Here is a 20,409-nt window from a genome sequence, read left to right as displayed (position 1 = left end):
AAAAGTGAAAAATTGAACTGCGCAGTCGCAGCGATGGGAGGAGCTGAGTTCACAAGAATCAGATTGCTCCACTCCCCCTTCACTGCTACAAAGGAGCAGCGCTACTCCATGCAAAGGATGGCTGCACACTCCACAACGGTGCCCACGGAGCTCGACGGTGGACCGAATGCCGACTGTGAGAAAGATCGATACATGGCTATTGATAGACACCTACGGCTCATTCAGAGGGCATTCACAATGGATTCAGCTTGGTTTTCCAATGCAGGAGCCAGAGGCAGTTTTAAACAACTTTAATGGATATGAGGAAGCAAAGAAGAAAGGAACAAGTATTTTGCTTCGAAAGGGTTTATTAGTGACTGATTTACACATGGTAAGACATTAGGAGTAATGATGACAAATGAGAGAAAAAACAAACAAACACAATTTGTGCATTAAATATCTACAACACAGTGTTCATTCTACCACTGAAAGGAATCCATCACAGTATTAAACTATGGGGACTTTGCTGCTAGTTTCCACCTTTGTAACCACTGCTGAAAAGTCAGTCCTCCTTTACTGACCTCGGGAAGGACATGCTGGGCTGGCCTTTCCCACCTACAACACACAAAACAGGGACGTTAACTAGAGAATGAGACGCTGGACTACTGAGCAAGGGCATGAATGGAAAATAATTAGAGCCAATAAATTCAGTTAGATATTGGCCTCAGATGTACTAGCATGAATTTTATTTTTTTTTTAATTCAAGCCATGAAGTCATTTAGAAATGGTGTAATCACTTGTCTGTAGATAGGCAAGTTGACAGTAAGGTTTAAGACTTCATTTACTACCAAAGAATTAAGAAAGCTGGTCTTTTTTGAAATAGTTTGAGCTGCAAAACTATAATTAGATGACTTAAACCACTATCAGTCAGTTTCCGTACCTGGATTAAGCTTCTACATTTAAAAAAAGAAAAAAGTCAATAATAATCAGAATCACTGACCAGGTGTAATTTATCCATTGCATTACGGAGACCAGTTAAAAATGGCAAGTACATTTATCTCTCCATAATGGACTCCAGCAACAAAAGCCTAGTCAGACAATCAATGAAAGATCATTAAAACTGCCTAAATCACTTACATTTGGAAAGAAAAAACACTTACAAAAGTGTGCACGAATAATCTTAGTATTGTCTAAAGGTTAAACCAGGAAGTAGTTCTAATGAGTGTTTAAAACATGCTCTTTTAGTGATAACTCGTCCATTCACTTGCAGATGTTGTTCAGGTAACCGTATCACTCTAGGTAATTCCCAGATCTCAATTTGTAAAAATACACCCAGATTAGAAAGGAGAAATCTCGATTAAGCAGCAATTAAAATGATAACAGGTTATCGGTTTAAAAGATGCGTCTCACCAATAAGAGATGGCGGTTTTGACTTGGTCCCCATAAGAAAGGCCCTGTGCACAGCGGTGAGTGAGCCCTCGGACTCTTGGTACCAAAGACTTAAGAAGCTTTTGGTCCTCCTCCATGACTCTGGACAGGAGAGCTAAGAGTGCAGACAGACAGCAGTATGTTACTAAAAATCCACTGAGCATTTTATTTTTTGAGGAAATTTCTCAACATATTAAGTACGTGTACACCAAACACTGCCCTCATTTGTGTTTAAACCAAATGCTTTAAATCTCTTATCTCCCGATAAGTTCTCCTGGTTACCCTTTTGATCAGATGCCTCCAGCTGATCCGCTTCCTTCTTTATCTTCTGCAGAGTGGCAGAGTGAAGCTGAAGTAACTGACGAAGAAAACGCAGCTCAAGCTGTTGTGAGCGAGATCGGGAACACAACTCCTCCGGAGCCTGAAGTCGGGTGTGAAAGTCAAAAAAGTTACTAGTATGCAATATATGAGGAAAAATAAAACAGTGAAAAAGGACACCTCCCAGCAGCTTTGGTACATGGAACTCTATTTTCCTTCTGCTCAGTGAAACTGACTTTCAAAGATGCAATTTTTATCATCCCTGGTTGTGAGGGGTTCAGCATCGATCAATGACCGTCCATTACAATCACTTAGGCCACATTTAAGAATTGGCTGCAAACACTGATTTTGTAGAAAATGATTTGAGAAAGATCCACAGGAAACATAAGTGATGTTAGGATAGTGAGACGGTCACTAAGTCCCTTTAGAAGATTTCTTTGGAGGCCATTACCCAGGCAGCATGACTGAATAAACTGTTTGTTTTAGTGACTGAAATTACAATTTGAATATTTTAAAATAATACAACACAAAATCATGATGTCACCAGTTCAGAACAATGCTCCACTGACTAACATCTACTTTTACTGAAGCAAATGACTCAGTCACACTAAAGCAAGATCATCATAGCAACCTCCTTTCAGCAAAGGAAGGAAGGAAGGAAGGAAGGAAGAATGAAGTGGTTGCCCAGTGACTGCATTGAATGTTTTTAGCGTTCAGCAACCAACTCCAACTGGACGCCCTGAGTTTGAGTGTGCAAGACTTCCAAACTCTGGCAACCACCTTCAATCACAAGGCGACTGCAAAGGTTGTCTGCAAATAATCGGTGTCTAATTTACGAACACGGACAGTCTGCCTGAACGATGCAATCATTCGGAGTCAGCTGAACAGAAGAGCTCGTCTGCAGAGCGTTCAGAGGAGCCTATCAGGTCCAGTTTCACTGCGTGTTATACCTGTATAACCATGCACGTGACAAATAAAGAATCTTGAATCTTCATTTGTAAGAGACGACTCCAACTGCCTGTCGATTTGCAATAAACAACTGACCTGCAGTAACTACGTCGCAATTTGTGAAAGAATGTTTTAAACCTATGAGTTTCTGGCTGGGCTCTCAATGCAAGTAATTAAATGAATTTCTGTGGTATTTAGATGGTAAGGGAGGGACACAGATTTGCAATTTTCACTAATTAATCACCATATCATCACAAACAGATTGCAACTGTAGCAAAACATGAGCGTGAGAGCGAGCCGAATCAAAGAGAAAACAGTAAAACTGCAATACTTTACATATTATATGCCAGAACTCACCTTGTACAGAGGGAATGCCAGACTCTGACACACGCTGCTGAAGGTCGGGGACCGCAAGCGATGGATGGACAACCACGATGCAGGAATTCGTTGCATACTAAACAAAACAAAATGGAATTATATTTCTGGTCAGCGAATGTCACCGCTGGACAAGGACAACAATTAAATATGTTTTTGTTTTGATTCACTGCAGCTGGGCCCACAGATGTACCACCAACAAGGCAAATAGAGGGATACCAAGCAACATGCTCATACCCTTCGATAGTTCTGCGGTCCAGTGAAAGAAGTGAAACTGTTCCCATCTGTCTGGCCTCCTTAGACACAGCGTTCCTTAGACTGTTGGCTGCAGTGGTCACATCTTCAAACTGTGCCACTAGTTTTGCCTGGATGAATTCCTCTAACTGAGACAAAACACAAAGATTAAAATCCTCAGAGTGCTACAAAAAAAACCCCATAAGAATTAAATTTTAGTCACTCTCGTTTTTCACCCCAGACTGAAGCCTCTCATCAAACATATTTAACTGTCATTGATCCTGACCTCTCTGTGAAGATGAATCAGCTGCGTCTTGGCTGTCGAGTTCCCCTTAATCAGACCTCTGATCTGCTCTTGTCTGAGAAGCTATAAAAACAAGAAAGCAGAACATGATTATTTTTATGATCAGAATCAGAAAGGGTTTTATTGCCAAATGTTGAGCAGGTTTACAACATTAGGAAATTGCTGCGATGATGTGACAAATGCTGACAAAAAGTCAGTCTCCTCACACCTAGCAACCATCTAGACCACAGATCTACAATATATAATGCATGTAGAAAATATTTCATCCCAAAATATTGTCTGTCAACTCTCACCACTAGTTGTCTGAAGTCCAGTATGCTCTGCCACTGCCTGCGAAGGCTTCTTAGCGCCTCCTGTCGACTTTGGGCATGTTGGTCAAGTTGGATGCAGCGGTCTCTGACATAATCCCTGGCGGCTGCCTGCATCACACACTGCAGTTCCACCTCGAGAGCTGATCTAACAGTTCAGAGCGCAAGGAAAATAAAAAGCATGTAGAAGACGAGACAAAATTATTGCCTCTAAAGATATTACCACTAATTAAAATGAGCTCACATAGCTGTTTTCAAACAGGATGTAAATACAAAGTTTAAAAACATTGTAACATTCAGATAAAAACAACAACAATAACAGTGGCTGTTTGTTGTCCCCCCCACACACACACAGAAACCCAACTCCCAAGGTGAAGTACTGCAAAAAAAACATGAAATGTATGGCAAAGGCAGAGAGTGAATTGGAATGAACTTACAGTGCCAAGGAATCATCCTGGAGCTCATCTCTAATACTGGACACCTCGAGCTCAGCGTCCTTCTTACGGGTTTGCAGCTGGTTTTTGAGCTGCTGGACTCTGGAGCGAGTCTGGGCCAGTTCCACCAAGTTCTGCTCCACTTCTTCCCAAGCAGCCTGCAGCAACAATCACATGCGGGTCTATGCATGAAAAGTTACCAATCGCAGATTCCAGGAAAAAGAAAGAGATGATCATGGTTCGATCAAGATTTTATGTATCAGGACATAATGTGTGAAAAAATAAGTCCACTCTTACTGCTTCTGTTTATTTCATTCACTGATCATCAGCAAATGTGACATTGTTGTTAAAGCTGGTTCTACAAGCTACTGAATCATATGGTGTGTTTAACCTTTGACACTGTTTCTGCATTTTGGATTAGTTTTTGTTAAATCAACAATGATATGGTTTAATATGACATGTGCTATTGTTTGTATTTACCTCATTTTAAGACCAGATTATCTTTATTATGTCCTGATATGTAAACTGTTAGAATTAACAGGGGGTGTGCTATTTTTCATCATGATGGTATGAACATGGTTTTGTCTGCGTTACTATTGGTATACTGCAATGTGACCGCACCTCTAAGAGGGTTTTAACTGGTGGCAACTCATTTTCCTCTTCTGCTGACATATCCAGAAGGTGATCGCTTTCATAGCGGAACCTGCATGTCAAAAAATAAATAAATACATTTTTAAAATGCATTACACTGGAAATCTGGAAGCATAACATGAAATGAAAGATCCCAGTCACTGCCTTACTGCAGAGCTGTTACATCCCGTGTCACGTCCAGAGACGACAGTTTCTCCTCCAATACCTTCTGCTCTCTTGAAGCCAAATACTGCAGCGCTGATAGAACATGGTTTGGAGGGTAAGTACCCAACACGTTCTGGTGACACAACAAGCAACAGCGTGTTAATGCAAAGTCAAAATTAAAGACAGTGTTAACACAAATACAAAAATATTTTGTAAAATCAGACACAAACACACCAACCTCAACAGCACTCAGCCAGTACTGGAATACAGCAGTCCGCTGCTCACGGGTCATACTACAGGGAAAACAAACAAACAAGAAACTAAATACATTTTAAAAGCTGAATAACTTAAATCAAGTACAGTCTGCGGTCCTTACTGTGTGGCTGCAGAGTGCTGTGTTTTCGATTCGCACTCTTGTAAAGACTGATAGAAGTGGACCCTGTCGTCACACAGCTCTCTCACATCACGCTAAAGAAAGAAAACAAAAGTAATGGATGATTTCATGAAGTCAGCAGCTGATATGCTACAGTTGCCTCGGTAAGCAACTGATTCCAGATTTGTGCGAATGTTAACATTTCTCCCAGCATACATTAGGTAAGGTTAGGTGAAGTAATGTTGGGTTAACACCAGTGTGTGAATGGGTGGATGACTGGTTGGTTAAAGCACTTTGGGGTCCTTAGGGACTAGTAAAGCGCTATACAAATACAGGCCATTTACCATTTAACTGGTAACTATAAATTGGCCCCAAGTCTGAATGTCTGTCTGATGGATAGAAAACACACAGAGTCCCTCCAAAGCAGCTATATCTGTCTGATAAACATTCTAAATTTTAAACTTAAGTAAAATACAGATTCGGGCATGTTTTACCAGAACTTGTGCCTCTGTTGCCACTTTGACATTGAGGCTGTTGCAAGAAGATTTATCAAACAGCACTTCAATTTCTGCTTTTCTGCAATAAACACACACACAAAAAGAAAAACATGTAAAAGGCATCGCGGCTCATTTTCACTTAAAATGTATTAGTAAATGTTTTGTCTTACCTGGCCATCTGTTCCAGAGCCTGGCAGTGCACACTGATCTGTTGGACATCATCAGAAAGATCCTTGCAGCTCGAGATGCAGCGCTGCCTGAAAGCCTGAAGCAGCAGCTCTCTGCGTTGGCCGTCTTCCACCTGGGCCCAGGTTCGACTGATAGAGCTCTCTGTGTAATCACAGCAGAAAATGCAGCTATTAAACGCAAACGGCAAAATAGTAGAGAAAAACCATTTCTGCCGTTCACCCTCAACAAAAGTTAAAGAAGAAAGATCTTTTCACAGCCATGTAAATTAAGTTGAGAAAACTGATATCACCGATTCAACCTTTTCAGCACTTTGTGGTATAACTAATATATTTGAGCTGAACCTGTCACCATGTGAAATGTGTGAAAAAGATATTTTTTCAGAACTTCTCTCATTTTAACTTTAATGATTTTATCTTTATATAAGAAAACAATCACAAAGTGTAACTCAGTACCTTTTGAAACAAACATACACAACATCAGACATGTTTGCATCTAATCAAAGTAGTGACAACACATCAACTGATGATTTTGAATTGAGCATAGGTGTGAATGTGAGAATGATCGGTTGCTGTCTCTGCGTTAGTGTCCAATGTGCACTGCGTCTCACTCAGCAGGACAGGCTCCAGTCCCCTCACAACCCTGACTGGAGGAAAATTATGGCGGAATGGCTGGAAGTCCTGCCCACAGTGTATATGATGGACTAACCTTGTGTGGCCATCTGCTCCTCTGTAACACTCATCTGAGAGTCCAGGTGACTAATCTCTTCTTTCAGCTGCTCTATCTTCTTCTGGAGATCTTTACGCCTTGCAGCCTCACTCTGGCCCTCAGCCTGACAAGACTGCACACCAGTAAACACAAACATAGCTTTTACAGACACTCCACTTTGTGAAGCGCAATCACTAACAATTAAACTAAATTATAACTGCTGGGGAAAAGAAATAAGTTGCAGCCTACCTCTTTGTCTTGAAGCGATTTATACCTAATAACAATGTCAAGGATAACAGCGCAAATAAATAACAAAGAAAGGTAACATTCAGGTCCGGGAGAAATTTAAAGTCTGTTGGAAAGAAGCTGGAAGCTTTGCAAATCAAGTCAAGACCAAAAAGGATACCACTGAAGATTGCCACGCATGATCCTCACATTCCTAAAAAGACAGAAATCAGTCAGAGGTTGCAGTTTATTTTAGAAAACAGGCCATTCATACAAATGTTTTTTCTTTTGTAATGAACCAGAGTCCTGAGTAAATGTTTGAGGACAGGAAATGAGCCGTGCTCTCGTTATAATTTAGTGATCAAAAGGTTTATAAAACAAAACAAAAAGCAAGCGGGAGCAAAGTCTCACCTTTGCTGGAAAACATGCTGGGTGACATATTTCCATATCGACTTCCCCGTCCCAACACAGAGTCTGGAAAACAATCAACATTAGTTCAAGGCTAAAAAGTTAGGTAATAACATTGATGACAGGTCATATAAGTGTAGATACCTACGTTTTAAAATAGCTGTCATTAGGCAGCCTGTCCGGGGGCAGCCCAAACTCCTCTGTCGCCCAGCGTTTCAAGTCCTGAACAAGATTTCTGTCTCCCATCCTGACAAATAACAGCGGGTAACGAGCTAAAGCTAGAAACAACAACAGGAGACTATTATCATCAGCCAGCGTAGTTAGCTTAATGAGTGCACGTAATTCACAGATGTCCCTCCAACTTACCGTGCTCCCACGAAAGATGCCTCTTTAATTCAATAAAAACAGTTTACGGCGCTAAAACGGGAATATTGTTTAACCTAAACCTACTCAAACTTTCAAGTTCCCGCCTGTCGACAGCATTTCCGATCAACGACCACAGAGGAAGAGGAAAAAAGTACCGCCACCTGCTGGATTGGAGAGCAATTACAACTACAGCCATTTGCTGTCATCAGCACAGACTGTGCCTTAGCTTTGATTTTACACAAACATCTCACATAATGAAAATCATGTAATGATCCAGAAGCCAATATTCTTTTTTTTTTAAACGTGGAGATAATTTAAAAGATGTTGTTTGTCATGTTATTTATTGCACTGTTCAACCCCAAAATCTGATCTGCTACTCACATGACTTCTAATCAGGGACATTTGGTATATATACACATGCTCATGACAACCTGCTGAAGTTCAACCCAAGCATCAGAATGGAGACGAAAGGTGATTTAAGTGACTTTGAATTTGCCGTGTTGATGTCAGAGGTCAAGGGAATACAACTCGTTTCACTCAAGGGATGCAGAAGAGCACCTTTGAATGCAGATGAGTTAGAGCAGCAGAAGACCATACTTTGTGCCTATCAGCCAGGAACAGGAAATTGAGGCTTTAATTCATACTGGCTCATCAAACGTGAACAACAAAAGCTCGGTAAAACTTTGTCCGGTCTGATCAGGCTCAATTTTTGCTTTCACATTCACACGGTAAAGAGTTTGGTGCAAACAACATGAAAGCATGGCATCGCCCTGCCCCGTGCAAGTGGTTCAGGCTGGTTGATGGTGGTGTGGTGGTGTGAGGAATATCATCTCGGCACACCGGGTCCAGAAGTATCAGTTGTGCATCACTTAAATGCGACAGCCTACCCGAGTTCTGCTGCTGACCATATTCCCTTATGACCACAGTGTACTCATCTTCTGATGGTTGCGTCTGGGGAGGATAACGCGCCACATCACATAACTCGAATGATCTAAAACTGTTTGGTTGTTTTTTCTTAAACACTGCAACAAGTTTACCAGAATCTCTGAGGAATGTTTCCAGCAGCTTGTTCAATTTATGCCGCGAAGAAATTATAACAATTCTGAATGCACTGGCGGGTTTTCCATCCACGCTGTACAAGTTGTGAAAAATAAATAAATAAACACAAAGTCAGAAAGTGGCTCCTGAGTATCTTTTATTTGTTTTACTGCAAATAATCAGCAATTCAGTAGACGTCTAAATGCACAGCATTAGACTTTGTGTACTCAGTCACCTCCTCTCAACCACAGTCCAAAGGTCACAATAACCATGGTGCTTGTTTTTTATTTATTCATAGTATAATATGTCATTAAATCACTCCAAACCTCCATCCTATGAACAATGGTGTAAAAATAAGTCTCTGAATGTCTTTTGTATAATAAGTGTGTTAAATAAATTAAATCTGAGGTAAACAAAACACATTTCAGATGATACCAATATTCTTAAGGCTTGTGATTTCTACTTTTGTATACTGACAAAAAAGAAAGAAAAAAAACCACCCACTTTTACATTTTTTTAAGCATACAATACAAATAATACACTCACAGCAGGTGCAAAAGAATTTTTCACACAATTTTAAAAAATAAAAATAAAACTAGGTGTTGCTGTCATTCCCTTTGTGAAAAGAAAACTCACAATAAGCCTCTGATTGTACTTTATGTCTTTAGCACCGGGCGGCTGAGCTATCCGCCGATGATGGCAGGATTTTATTTCTTTAAAAAAAAAAAAAAAGGTGCTTAAAGTCACCGTATCCTCTTGAAGAGATTTAAAACTGATACAGATTCCTGAAACAAAAAATGAAGAAACTTGGTTAATGTTTTCAGCAGGTATTAAAATGGGCGGGGTTTGTTGTCGATGCTTTCTCACCTTTGTCGAGCGCGTTTTATTGAAAACGTTCCAGAAGCGTAAAGTCTCGTCTCCAGCTCCCGTCACGATCGCCTCACCGTCTGGAGACATGGCCTAGAGAGTACAACAAGTCATTCGAATTTTATCTCAATAATGTTCTTATTTAAAGTAAAGCGCTATATAAATACAGGCCATTTATATTATCAGTGGAGAGAAAAAAAACCCAGACTGACCAGGTAGAGCACTCGGTAGGAGTGTCCTGTAAGCTTGGCCACCTGAGTGAGAGCTGGATATTTCCACACCAAGATTTGATTCTGAGAGTATCCGTGGGTGCTTACCTGAAAAAGAAAAGCATTTGTTTGCTTTTTGTTGTTTTTAACAGCGAACTCCAGTTCATGTATGTGTGATGGACCGAGCTGAAAAAGCAGGAGTCGCAGGAATGATCCGAAAATGGGTTTTCATTTATTTACAAACAGTAAATGTTGAGCTCATGAAAGAAGTCAAAGAAACAGTGAACTGTGACCTCAACAAACCAAACAAACATGAGTGACCTAAACAGGAAATGACACACATATAATGGCTGATCAGACCACTATGACACAACAGAAGTAAACAAACCACAAAACGATGCAGCACAGTCCAGTTTGTTAATAAACTAAACACCAAAGAAGAAAATCAAAACTAAACCCTAAACTCAAACATTTAACTAAAGAAAACACACTTTCTCCCCCTTCAGCAGGAGGTGGTGGTGCGGTCCAATCATCCCCTCTATGCATTTCACTGCTTTAAACGCCACCTTTTGTTTCCTTTACCTGTTTCTTACCTGCCACGATCGGTGAGGGAGGCCAGACAAAGACTATACAAAAATCAAACCAAGAATCAGAAATAAATTGGTATAAATACATAAGCAAACTAAATGTGCGCGCTTACAAACAAATGTATCCAAACCAAACAATAAACTTACTGCAAACTGAAGTGTGTTATTATTATTAATGAAGAAATAAAGAATACATCAGAGTTACCGACTTTTAGAGTGCAGTCATGGGTGTGGCCATCACAGTATGTAAAGGCGATATAGCTGAATTAACAGCGAGCTTAATCTCTGAAAACCTCTTCTTTCTTTCGGGGTCGCCACAGCAGATCATCTGCCTCATCTCAGCCTATCCCCAGCATCCTCTGTCGCACCAACCCTCTGCATTTCCTCCTTCACTGCATCCACGAACCTTCTCTGTAGTCTTCCACTATCCTTCCCTCTGCACAGGTCCAAACCATTATGTTACCGTTTTATGGGGTAACTGTTGAACCCATTCTCCATAACGGATAACCTTTGTGTCAAGCTCGGATCACAAATTCAAAATGTCATTAAAAGGGCTGGAAAGATGATTAGCATGCTCCATCCATCTTCCCCTCAGAAGATATCTGAAGAGTCAGTGATTGAGTGGGTTGGGGGAGGATCACTAAAGATATAAATCACGTCCTTAATAATAAAGAGCATGACTGATGAAGAATAAAGTACGAGACTCCTGCCTGACAGAATCTGTCATCCTGCTCATCACTAATACAAAATGATTAATCTCTTTATCTGTGTATTTAAAGTTCACATTAAATCAAACATGACAGTTACCTTATGTGACAGTAAGACTCACCTACCTGCCAGTTTTGGGTCCAGCAACGACAAATCAGTAATTTTGCAGCTATTCTTAATTCTGAAGTTTGTCATTTTCAATAAAACACACAAAACAGGATTCATTCTGCACTCGTAGGGTTACGCTAATTTTACATGCAACGAAACAGAGTTGAGTTTTAATCTCCCTCACTCATGATTATAGAGCTGAGGTCGATTCATGCAGAAGCCCCTGGAGCTGGCCAATCAGAACAGCTCTGTACATGTATCCAATCGACTTCAGAAAATGCTCTTAACTAGGGATGAGTACCGGTATCCGTTGCCATAATGACATAAACGGTAGTAACCAGACCGAAAAGCAGCGCACATTTCGGTGCTTTTTTTCCCCTGAGATGTCACACACTTTGGATTCTAGCCAATCATTTTACCTTTCCAAGGATAGTAGGCGGGGCCAGGTACGTACGTTCTTTTAGAGCAGAGCTACAGATTAAAAATGCCCAAGGCGAAGCGGTCAAAAGTCTGGCTGTACTTCACAGCAAAAGATGCAAACTCAGCAGCAACAAGTGCTTTAAGCTGATACTGTGATACTGTCAAAGGAGGTAGCACCTCGAATCCGATGAAACACCTGGAGACGTATAGCATTTTGTTAAAAGCCGAGAAATGCGCCGTATTTGATAGCTTGCTGCGAGACCTCACACCGAGCACATCCACTGCGGGTGTGGTGCCTGTTATCGGACCCGGAGTTAGCAACATCCCCCAAAAACACAAAGAGGAGAGTCCTGGCCCCTAGCCCTGCCAGTGTAGCAGAAATGATGAGGATGATGATGGCAGCAGCAGCCGTTCTTCTCTGCGTGAGTAGCTAATTTACGTTGAGTAGGCTAACCACGTTATTACATTAATACACGTAAGGTGAACTAGCAAACATCATCATAGGTACATGCGGCTGTCTTCTTGTTTGATGGCAGATACTCCCTTCACCCTGGCCAAAAAGGCTAAAATGACCAAAGAAAAAGTGGGAAACAGCTGAACATGAGAGGTTTGTGTTTTTTTTCCATTGCTTAAGCACTGCTTCCAGCCAAGAGTGATGCCATATATGCCCCAAAACTGCAGAAAAAAAACATGAGAGGTTTTTGGACAAAGTTTGTGTTTTCCGTTCTTTAAGCACCGTTTAAGCACCGGCACCGTTTCAAAAGTACCGGTTTGGCACCGGTATTGGATAAAACCTAAACAATACCCATCCCTACTCTTAACGCATCGCTGCTGACCTACATTTTTAATCAGTGTCTTCACAATTACAAATGGTAATAAATCCGCGGACAGCACATCCACTGTGCATGTGGGGTCTCTTACCAGCTCATTAGCATGTTTGGACCAGGCCAGGTTGCAGACCTGAGAGCCGGTGTCCATGCACTGCAGCGGCTGTGATGTCAGGGTATTCCAAAATCTAATGCAGCGGTCGGCGGTGCCGCCGCCCGAGGCCAGCAGGCCGTGCTGATGGGGGGACCAGGCGATGGCTTTAACTGCAGCCAGGTGATCGATGTACGTCTGCATGGGACTGAGCGACGAGTGGTTCCACACCAACAGCTAAGACCACAAATCGAACACATCATCAGTGAGCAAAGCAAATCCGTACAGTCTTTGTGGTTGATTAAATATCAATATCATCATAAAAAACAAAACTACCTTGTTGTCATTTCCACCAGAGGCGAGCAGCTGATGGTCAGTGCTCCACTTCAAACCGCACACTTCCTGTCTGTGTCCCTGCAGGCGCCTCTCTGACTGCAGCGGAGGCGTCCGCGCGTCTCGCTGGAGGATCATACGATCTCGGCTTCCCGAAGACAACTGGTCGGCGTTCCAAGCCAGAGCTCCTGTAATCAGAGTAACTTTAACTTAAGCCTCAGCTTAGACAGTCTTAGTTGCTCCGCTTGAATGACCTCCAAGATGTCTCAACTTTATCCTGGCTGATTTTTCAAGTATTCCTTTAGGATCATTTCTGAAGCCACGATCACACTAACTCACCAACTCTGGCTGTGTGGCCCTCCAAGGCAAAAAGCTTTTTGCCAGCAGCAGCATCCCAGATCTGAACATAGCCTTTGTGAGTTCCCACGGCTACAAGGTTACCCTAAAACAAAGTGCAAAGCATCTTCTTAATAACAAAAAACAACTAACAGGTTTCTTTGACAGTAGTCTGCTACGTGTACTTACCCTTTCAGACCATCCGACCGATGTGACAGAGTCGCCCTCTACTGACAAATCGCACAGTCTGGTCACCTGAGGACACTTGGCTAGTGAGTCACTGTTGCACAGCACAGCAACAACAAACAGAAATTTACACTCCAGTATCGGTACCTGGCTGGTGCATGCGCTCCACAGGTAAACACACGTGCCCAGCCCCACACTGAGCATATTGAGAGCCGACCAGTCCACCAGGTTAAGATAAAAGTCATCCTGCAGCTCTGGAGCATCCAGGACTTTAAAGGGAATCTTGGAGATCTTGCGAGTTGGCTTCCTTGGTGAACGCAACAACTTCTGACTGCAACAGGAAGTTCAGGTATAACGTGACTCCAAAGTGCAGGGATGATCTCAAACTTTAGAGCTCAAACAGCGCTCTTACCTTTTATTGCTGACGGGTGATAACGAGTAGGGAGAGACGTTGGCGCCGTCTTCTGATGACAAGCTTTTGGTGTTGAGCGAGTACTGAAAAGTAAAGGTGCATCATTAGAGCAAACAGAGGTCTGATCAGAGCACAAACATGGATGACCGAGAGAATCTGAGACTTCCATACAGAGAAGAGACTCCTCTTCTCGGGCGGGGACGATTGCAGACGTCTGTCCTCCGTCTGGGGATCTTGGATCTTTTCTATTCCTGCTCCCAACAGCTCATTCTTCAGCAAAGCAGAGTAGGCCAGCCCGTCTGCTACAGCGACGACAGCAGTGATATTTGATTCATGTGCAGGTATAAAAGAATAACAAGGAAACAGCAAAATTTAGACAATTTCAAAACATATTCACCTTTGATATTGTCAGAAGAGGCATCCTTTGTTTTTTTGTTCACAGTCGGTGACTTCTCATTTTCCTGCACATAAATCATAAAGATTATTGATCAATTTATAACATTTACACTGTAAATTATTTCACACAACAAACCAAGCAATCATCATTCAAGGGTTCGCCTTCATTTTTACCATTTTAAACATTTGGAAAACAAACATCACAACTTTAGAAAATATGAAACAGTAAATCTGAGTCTTCCCTCCATAACCCGAACCAGCCGACTTACACGACTATTTAATTTCCACTAATTCATGAAGTTGCTGTCAAAGCCCAGAGAGGAGCGACCTCACCAGCTGTGGACACTGAGACAGTTTCCCTACTGTCGGCTATTTTCGCTGCTTAAATAAAACACAGAAGTGCTCTGAGATGCTCTTTCAAGAATTTTAAAGACTTAAAGTGACAAAACAAAACAAAAAAAATTTCCACAACATCAGAATTAGAACTTGAACCACTGGGTGTGTCCACACAGCTCTCTTACAAAAACCCAAAACTTAAAACACAGCCTCACGTTGATCCTGTGAAAGTTGATATTCCAGTTTGCCCCCGCTCTGGTAGGTATGAATCGGTCTCCAAGCTTAGTGGGCGAGGACAGTGGTGAGCCGGCGGGTGTCCGACTGTTCTGCAGTTTCTGCAACACAAACATTTATCATTAAGTATGTACGTTTATGAACACAGAGGTTTGTTAGTGATTACGTCATCTAAGATCTAACTTAATAATGTCACACATTCAGCACTGATGCACATCTTTATTAAGTTCCCATACTACAGCCAATGTGGTTACAATATCGGAGTAGATAAAAGAATAATTCTCTACAAGGAATAAATTAATAAAGCAAATTTCAAATCAGATGAAGGGATGGAAAAAAATGACACTTTATCATATTATTAATGATGAAAACTAGGAAGAGGAGGAGAAACTAAGCGAACGACTCACAAAGATGTCATTCTCGGTGTTAATTTGGCGTAGGAGGCGATGTTCATAGTCGGGATCCATCCTGGACCCTGAACCCTCAACCGCAGAGTGGGAGGACACAGCTGTGCAATACAAACAAGGGAGTTAATAAATAAGCAAGCAGTTTAATCGAGACAATGTAAAAGTCATCCCATTGTGATAACACTTTCTTTGCAACCACAATCTTTGCCTAAAAGTTTTTATGGACCAAGTTTTGGATATATAAAATGAACGCTGTGAAATTTTTGTGTTTTAAGATATTTAGATTTTACAATAGTCCACCCCCATCATAAAAAATAAATCAAGATATGTAATTTGGAACCAACACATCAAAAAAATCTAAAGTTGAACAAAAATCAGGCAGTCCTACAGAGTACCATCTGAAAACTCTAGGATGGCGTTTTATTTGTATCACACTATGTGCTGACATTTTTGTTTTTGTCATATTTACTCAACCAGCATCACAGTTGAGTAAAAATATGGAGATTTTGATGAAGAATTTAAAGTTAAAAGTGTTTTACATGTTTTATTTTGCATTACTGTAAGTTTGACTTTATACTGTTTGGAAATGATCACTCTTTTGCAACATGAATGTATTAGTTTGTGCTCAAACACGGGACTTCACAGGACCGCTTTGACACTTTTAAAGTACCCGTTCCTAACTAGTGCTTCATTTTTATGGTAAGAAAGCCCAAAGGATACATCAGACTTTTATCTTTAATACTTTTTGAGCTGTCCAAGTTCAAACATTGCCTCAGATTTCAAAGTGTGAACAAACCTGCTGGAAACCCCATTTTTCTAATAAAATTATCTAGAAAAGCATCTTATAAAAGCTTTAAACTTCACAGAAATCTGTATATATTAATACAATTTGGAGCATAAAACTTTTAGGTACATCTGAGATGGTCGAGCAGGAGGACCATGAGAATTATATTGTGCCCACTTTTGTTGCTTTATGTCTGTGAAGGTTCTCAGTCATCGTAGTCTAAGGAGCTTGGAAAGAAAAGCGTCTGCACTTCTTTAAGTTGCTTGAAGTTCAGAACTGAAGAAGCTTCTCGGATGAGAGGTGAGACGTCTTCAAGCAACTTAAAGAAGTCCAGACGCTTTTCTTTCCAAGCTCCTTTGGCCTTTTGTTGCTTTGTTTCGTTTTTGTGGTCACATTTTAGGTGGACGCAGAAAATTAGAGTAAAGACGGGGTGTTTTTCTGATTTAAGTTTTAAAATGATAAAAGCAAGAAGTTGTTTTTTTAAAAAAAATGTTGTTAAGTCGCCATCTTGAAGTTGTAGCAGGCTAAAAGCAGCAGTTTCAGTGCTCACCTGCTAACTGTGCACTGCAAAACAAATCGATTACTCAACTTTAAATAAGCAGAACATTTAGCCCCAACTACACCGAATCAGTGCTAGTTTCAAAAGCACTAATTACCTCAGAGTAACAGCACAACTCATTATTAACCAGTTACGAGAATCTAACATGCTTCCGAGATTCATTTGTAGCTAAATGTCTTCAAAGACGCTTATTTGTGCTAAATTAGAAGCAGCCAATGATAACTACCGTTAGCTTACTTAGCTAAGGGCTATCCGCTCATATTTGTCGGGACAGCATACCTAAAACGAGCCAGCTCCGGCAGACCACCTCCGGACAGAAACAGCGGGGGCAGACGATCCGGACCGGCTATTTAAAACCATTCAGGCTCAGGTGCGGCTTGTTGTTTAGCTGAGGTCTACGTAACATTGCATTGTGGGAGTTTTGTGTCACTCCGGTGACGTACATCATAACACGGAAGTGTCCATATTTATTGCTGCAAGCAGGATGCTGTAAGGTGGGATACTGGAGCCAACTACCGGGAAAAAGAAGTGTTTTAAAAGTAGTGATCGTGGATAAAGACTGACACGGTTAGGATGTTATATTTATCCCAATATCTGTGCTACAGTTAAAGTGATGTCATAAATTAGTCTCACCAAATGGTCCAAAATATTAAAGGGGAAGCAGTTTAACATCAACATGAGTCGTGCTGGGAACTTCTGATGCAGCAGCTCAAACTTAAATAAAACCATTAAAAGCGAACACCTCCTGCCATTGTGTTTCAGTTACCTGTAATACCCACGTTTCAAGTATAGAGGGAGCACTCGACCCATAGCTGGATAGATGCTCACGGCATACATCTTTAGAAGAACAGAACAGAATAAATAGCCACTTTATTGTCATTCAGCACACACACCAGTTAGTGCACATCAGAATATCATTTTGGTGCTTTTATTCACCATTGATTGTACAATATAAATAACAAATAAATCTAAATCTAGGGTATGAAAAGAATCTATGCACACTTAAGAATATAAGAGAAATTTATATACATTATTTAAAAAAGAAAAGAGGAAAACTTGCACAGAATACTGGGAAAATAAAACAAAAAACATACGTTGCACAGCAAAAATAACAGTATTTAATAACTTAATAACTTCTGATATAATCCTGGCTGGACGTTTGACCACTCTTCCTGCATGGACCAAGCGTAGTCCACTTTCAGTAGGGTTGAGGTCGGGTCTTTGAGAAGGCCATTCCAGATGTTAATGTCAACCTACAACCAGTTTTGATGTGTGCTTTATATCACTGCTGTGTTTAAATACCCACTTGTGTCCCAGTTTCAACTGTCTGGATGTGGACTGGAGGTGAAGATTCCTCCTCTTCATTATTCCATCCACTTTTTGCAGTGTAGCAGTCCCACCCAGGGCACGGTAAATGGTAAATGGCCTGTATTTGTATAGCGCTTTTACTAGTCCCTAAGGACCCCAAAGGGCTTTTACACATCCAGTCATCCACCCATTCACACACACATTCACACACTGGTGATGGCAGCTGCATTGTAGCCACCCTGTTTGAATTTGTAATTCTTGGAATCTGCAGTTGTTTGGAGACGGCTCCAGAGACTTTTTTCCAACTTGTGTAAATGTACATTTCTTCTTTATAGATATTGACGGAGTTTTTTGGATTTTCACATTGTTCTGAGTATCAGTGAATCTACTGAGTGCTCTCAAGCAAATCCTTCTCATGCAGGCAACAAAAAACTACCAGCTGTAGTCGATCACGACCACCACAAAGAAGGTAATAGAAGTTCACCGTCTCTTTTTTTGTATCCACATGTCACAGTAAGCAAATGAAAGTATTTTATGCATTTTTAATAAAAGCCGATCACAAACCTCAGTAAAGTCAGTGGTTTCAGCTTCTGAGGATCTACTTTCAAACTGTTTAGAGGAGGGATATTGGCTTTATTGGACAAAGAACGATGAATAAGGAGGAAAAGAGGAAGACCACAGAGAAGATCCATGGATGCAGCAAAGGTGGACATGCAGAGGGTTGGTGTGACAGAAGAGAATACCAGGGATCGAGTGAGCTGGAGGCAGATGATGTGCTGTGGTGATCCCTAAAGGGAGCAGCTGAAATAAGAAAGACAGGGTTCAGTGAGAAATCAGGGAATCAATAACAAAGTACGAGTACTCTGCTGGTCCTGCGCTGGGAAATTCAGCTGTAGAAATAAAAGCTTCAGCTATGATGATCTAACATTATGTTAAGAAGAAATATCCTCTCTGCCTTCATTTTTCCAGCACAAACCTGTAGTGTAACATCTTACTGAACAACAGTCAGTAAATTGGATGCTTAATATAAGGTGGGATTGTGTCTTCACTTTCTATTCGGGCTCATTGTCTGCTACAAACTCTGCTGAAACAAAGTAAGATCGCAGCTCTTCTGAGAAAAAAAATGCAGATGGAGTGACTCACAATGAAATATTTGATCATCTAATCAAATCTGAAGCCTGGTTTTGTTTTAAGAGAGTCTGGGTGTATTTTTAGACCCGACAGCTTGCGTGTCCCACTGTCCTGCTCTAGATGATATTGTAACAGGATTACAGAGTCATAAAGTGAGTGTGTGTGTGTTTGAATGTTGCATGCTCATCCAAACAGACTGCTGAAAGTACTTTTCTGCCACCGCCTCCCTCCATACAGTAAAGTGGCCTTTGAAATGCACAGCTAATGACCATGCAGCAGCAACAAAAGCCTGAGCACTGGGCCTTTAATGCTGCCAATTGTAGTGATGATAATCACACACTGAGCGCAGAGAGGGCTTCCCCCCCGTGAACTTCACTGTGTGTTTTCTGGTGAGTGGGCCTAAAGAAATTTACCACATCAGACACACAACGTAGTCCTGCAAGTGTGAACGAAGCATCGCATCGCATCACCCCACACACACACACTCACTCACTCACTCACTCACTCACTCACACTCTCTCTCTCTCTCTCTCGATCTATTTGTCCCCCTCAGACACACCCACACAGCACTGGCGCCAACAACTAAATCCCCCACCCCTTTTCCTCCCTCCCCCCGTTAGCTGACCTCTAATTATGTCATGCGAAAAAGCTGTGTCCCATTGAAAAGCTCCCTTAATCAAACCCAATTAATTCCGCTTTTTTCCCTTATTATCCTTTGCAAGAAACGCTTCTTTCCAATAAGACTGTTAACTCCAACCGTGGCGCTTTCAGATCTACTCGGGTGCAGGAGCAAAATAATAGACTGCACAATTAATCAATTAGTCATTAGGGATTCAGTTGTTCCTAATGAACACAGTTGCTGTGTAGAAGAGGGGCGTTAGAGATGCCTCAAAGTTCCTCGTCTTTCTGTTTGGAAATGTGTCTACAAGTTGAATTCTTTGACTTTCACCGCTGTACTGCACAAGAAAACACAACTGAAAGAACTTTATGAATTTTGTTACACTACTGATCACGTTGGCTTCAGTCATTTAATTGACTTCCTAATGTGTCACCTGTGTTCCTGGCAGTGTTGGTCAAGTTACTTGAAAAAAGAAATCAGTAACTACTTCCCCAAAAAAGTAATCCCGTTACTTTACTGATTACTTATTTTCAAAAGTAATTAATTACTTAGTTACTTTTTAAAAACACAATTTACAACCTGAGTAGGTGATAAAGTGATAGATCTTTCAGCCCAATTCTACTTTTT

General features: G+C 41.1%; 2 protein-coding genes and 1 long non-coding RNA gene across 4 annotated transcripts; 1 reads left to right on the top strand and 2 right to left on the bottom strand.

Moving 5' to 3' along the window:
• Positions 1-21: 21 nt before the first annotated feature.
• LOC145424364 (uncharacterized) lies at positions 22-2,719 on the top strand. Its single transcript, XR_013905418.1, has 2 exons — positions 22-370; positions 1,742-2,719. It is a non-coding gene; the product is annotated as an uncharacterized LOC145424364 (long non-coding RNA).
• Positions 330-8,096, bottom strand: haus5 (HAUS augmin-like complex, subunit 5). Its single transcript, XM_026158502.2, has 20 exons — positions 7,887-8,096; positions 7,669-7,798; positions 7,524-7,586; positions 7,294-7,326; positions 7,137-7,161; positions 6,888-7,020; positions 6,164-6,323; positions 5,991-6,072; positions 5,500-5,591; positions 5,362-5,416; positions 5,129-5,256; positions 4,950-5,031; positions 4,332-4,486; positions 3,880-4,042; positions 3,569-3,649; positions 3,286-3,431; positions 3,031-3,127; positions 1,690-1,828; positions 1,390-1,522; positions 330-594 (listed from the first exon to the last, which is right to left on the bottom strand). Exons 2-20 carry the CDS (start codon positions 7,764-7,766, stop codon positions 492-494), a joined length of 1,968 nt encoding a protein of 655 aa, XP_026014287.1. The 5' UTR covers positions 7,767-7,798; positions 7,887-8,096; the 3' UTR covers positions 330-491.
• A 967-nt stretch (positions 8,097-9,063) lies between these two features.
• LOC113016698 (fizzy-related protein homolog) lies at positions 9,064-17,143 on the bottom strand. 2 transcript variants are annotated; one of them, XM_026159733.2, is made up of 14 exons: positions 17,004-17,143; positions 15,382-15,482; positions 14,956-15,075; positions 14,406-14,469; positions 14,180-14,310; positions 14,009-14,091; positions 13,744-13,927; positions 13,600-13,665; positions 13,414-13,516; positions 13,078-13,262; positions 12,745-12,978; positions 10,004-10,108; positions 9,792-9,884; positions 9,064-9,709 (listed from the first exon to the last, which is right to left on the bottom strand). In XM_026159733.2, exons 2-14 carry the CDS (start codon positions 15,439-15,441, stop codon positions 9,668-9,670), a joined length of 1,470 nt encoding a protein of 489 aa, XP_026015518.1. In that variant the 5' UTR covers positions 15,442-15,482; positions 17,004-17,143; the 3' UTR covers positions 9,064-9,667. The 2 variants fall into 2 exon arrangements, with proteins under 2 accessions (XP_026015518.1, XP_026015519.1); XM_026159734.2 differs by having other exon boundaries at positions 14,180-14,307.
• Between the last annotated feature and the right edge of the window lie 3,266 nt (positions 17,144-20,409).

This window comes from Astatotilapia calliptera, chromosome 23 (assembly GCF_964374335.1).
Source record: "Astatotilapia calliptera chromosome 23, fAstCal68.1, whole genome shotgun sequence".
NCBI lineage: Eukaryota > Metazoa > Chordata > Actinopteri > Cichliformes > Cichlidae > Astatotilapia > Astatotilapia calliptera.
This window is presented reverse-complemented; position numbering and strand designations above follow the sequence as displayed.

Bases quoted from the DNA above. Each gene is read 5' to 3' on its own strand.
- haus5 (XM_026158502.2), bottom strand. From the start codon at position 7,766: ATGGGAGACAGAAATCTTGTTCAGGACTTGAAACGCTGGGCGACAGAG. The intron at 7,162-7,293 runs GTATCCTTTTTG...CATTGTTATTAG, and splicing joins ATGCGTGGCAATCTTCAGTG to GTATAAATCGCTTCAAGACA. The intron at 5,032-5,128 runs GTAAGGCAGTGA...TTTGACATGCAG, and splicing joins CGGGATGTAACAGCTCTGCA to GTTCCGCTATGAAAGCGATC.
- LOC113016698 (XM_026159733.2), bottom strand. From the start codon at position 15,441: ATGGATCCCGACTATGAACATCGCCTCCTACGCCAAATTAACACCGAG. The intron at 9,885-10,003 runs GTCAGTCTGGGT...TGTACTCTCTAG, and splicing joins CCTACCGAGTGCTCTACCTG to GCCATGTCTCCAGACGGTGA. The intron at 9,710-9,791 runs GTGAGAAAGCAT...TTTTTGTTTCAG, and splicing joins ATAAAACGCGCTCGACAAAG to GAATCTGTATCAGTTTTAAA.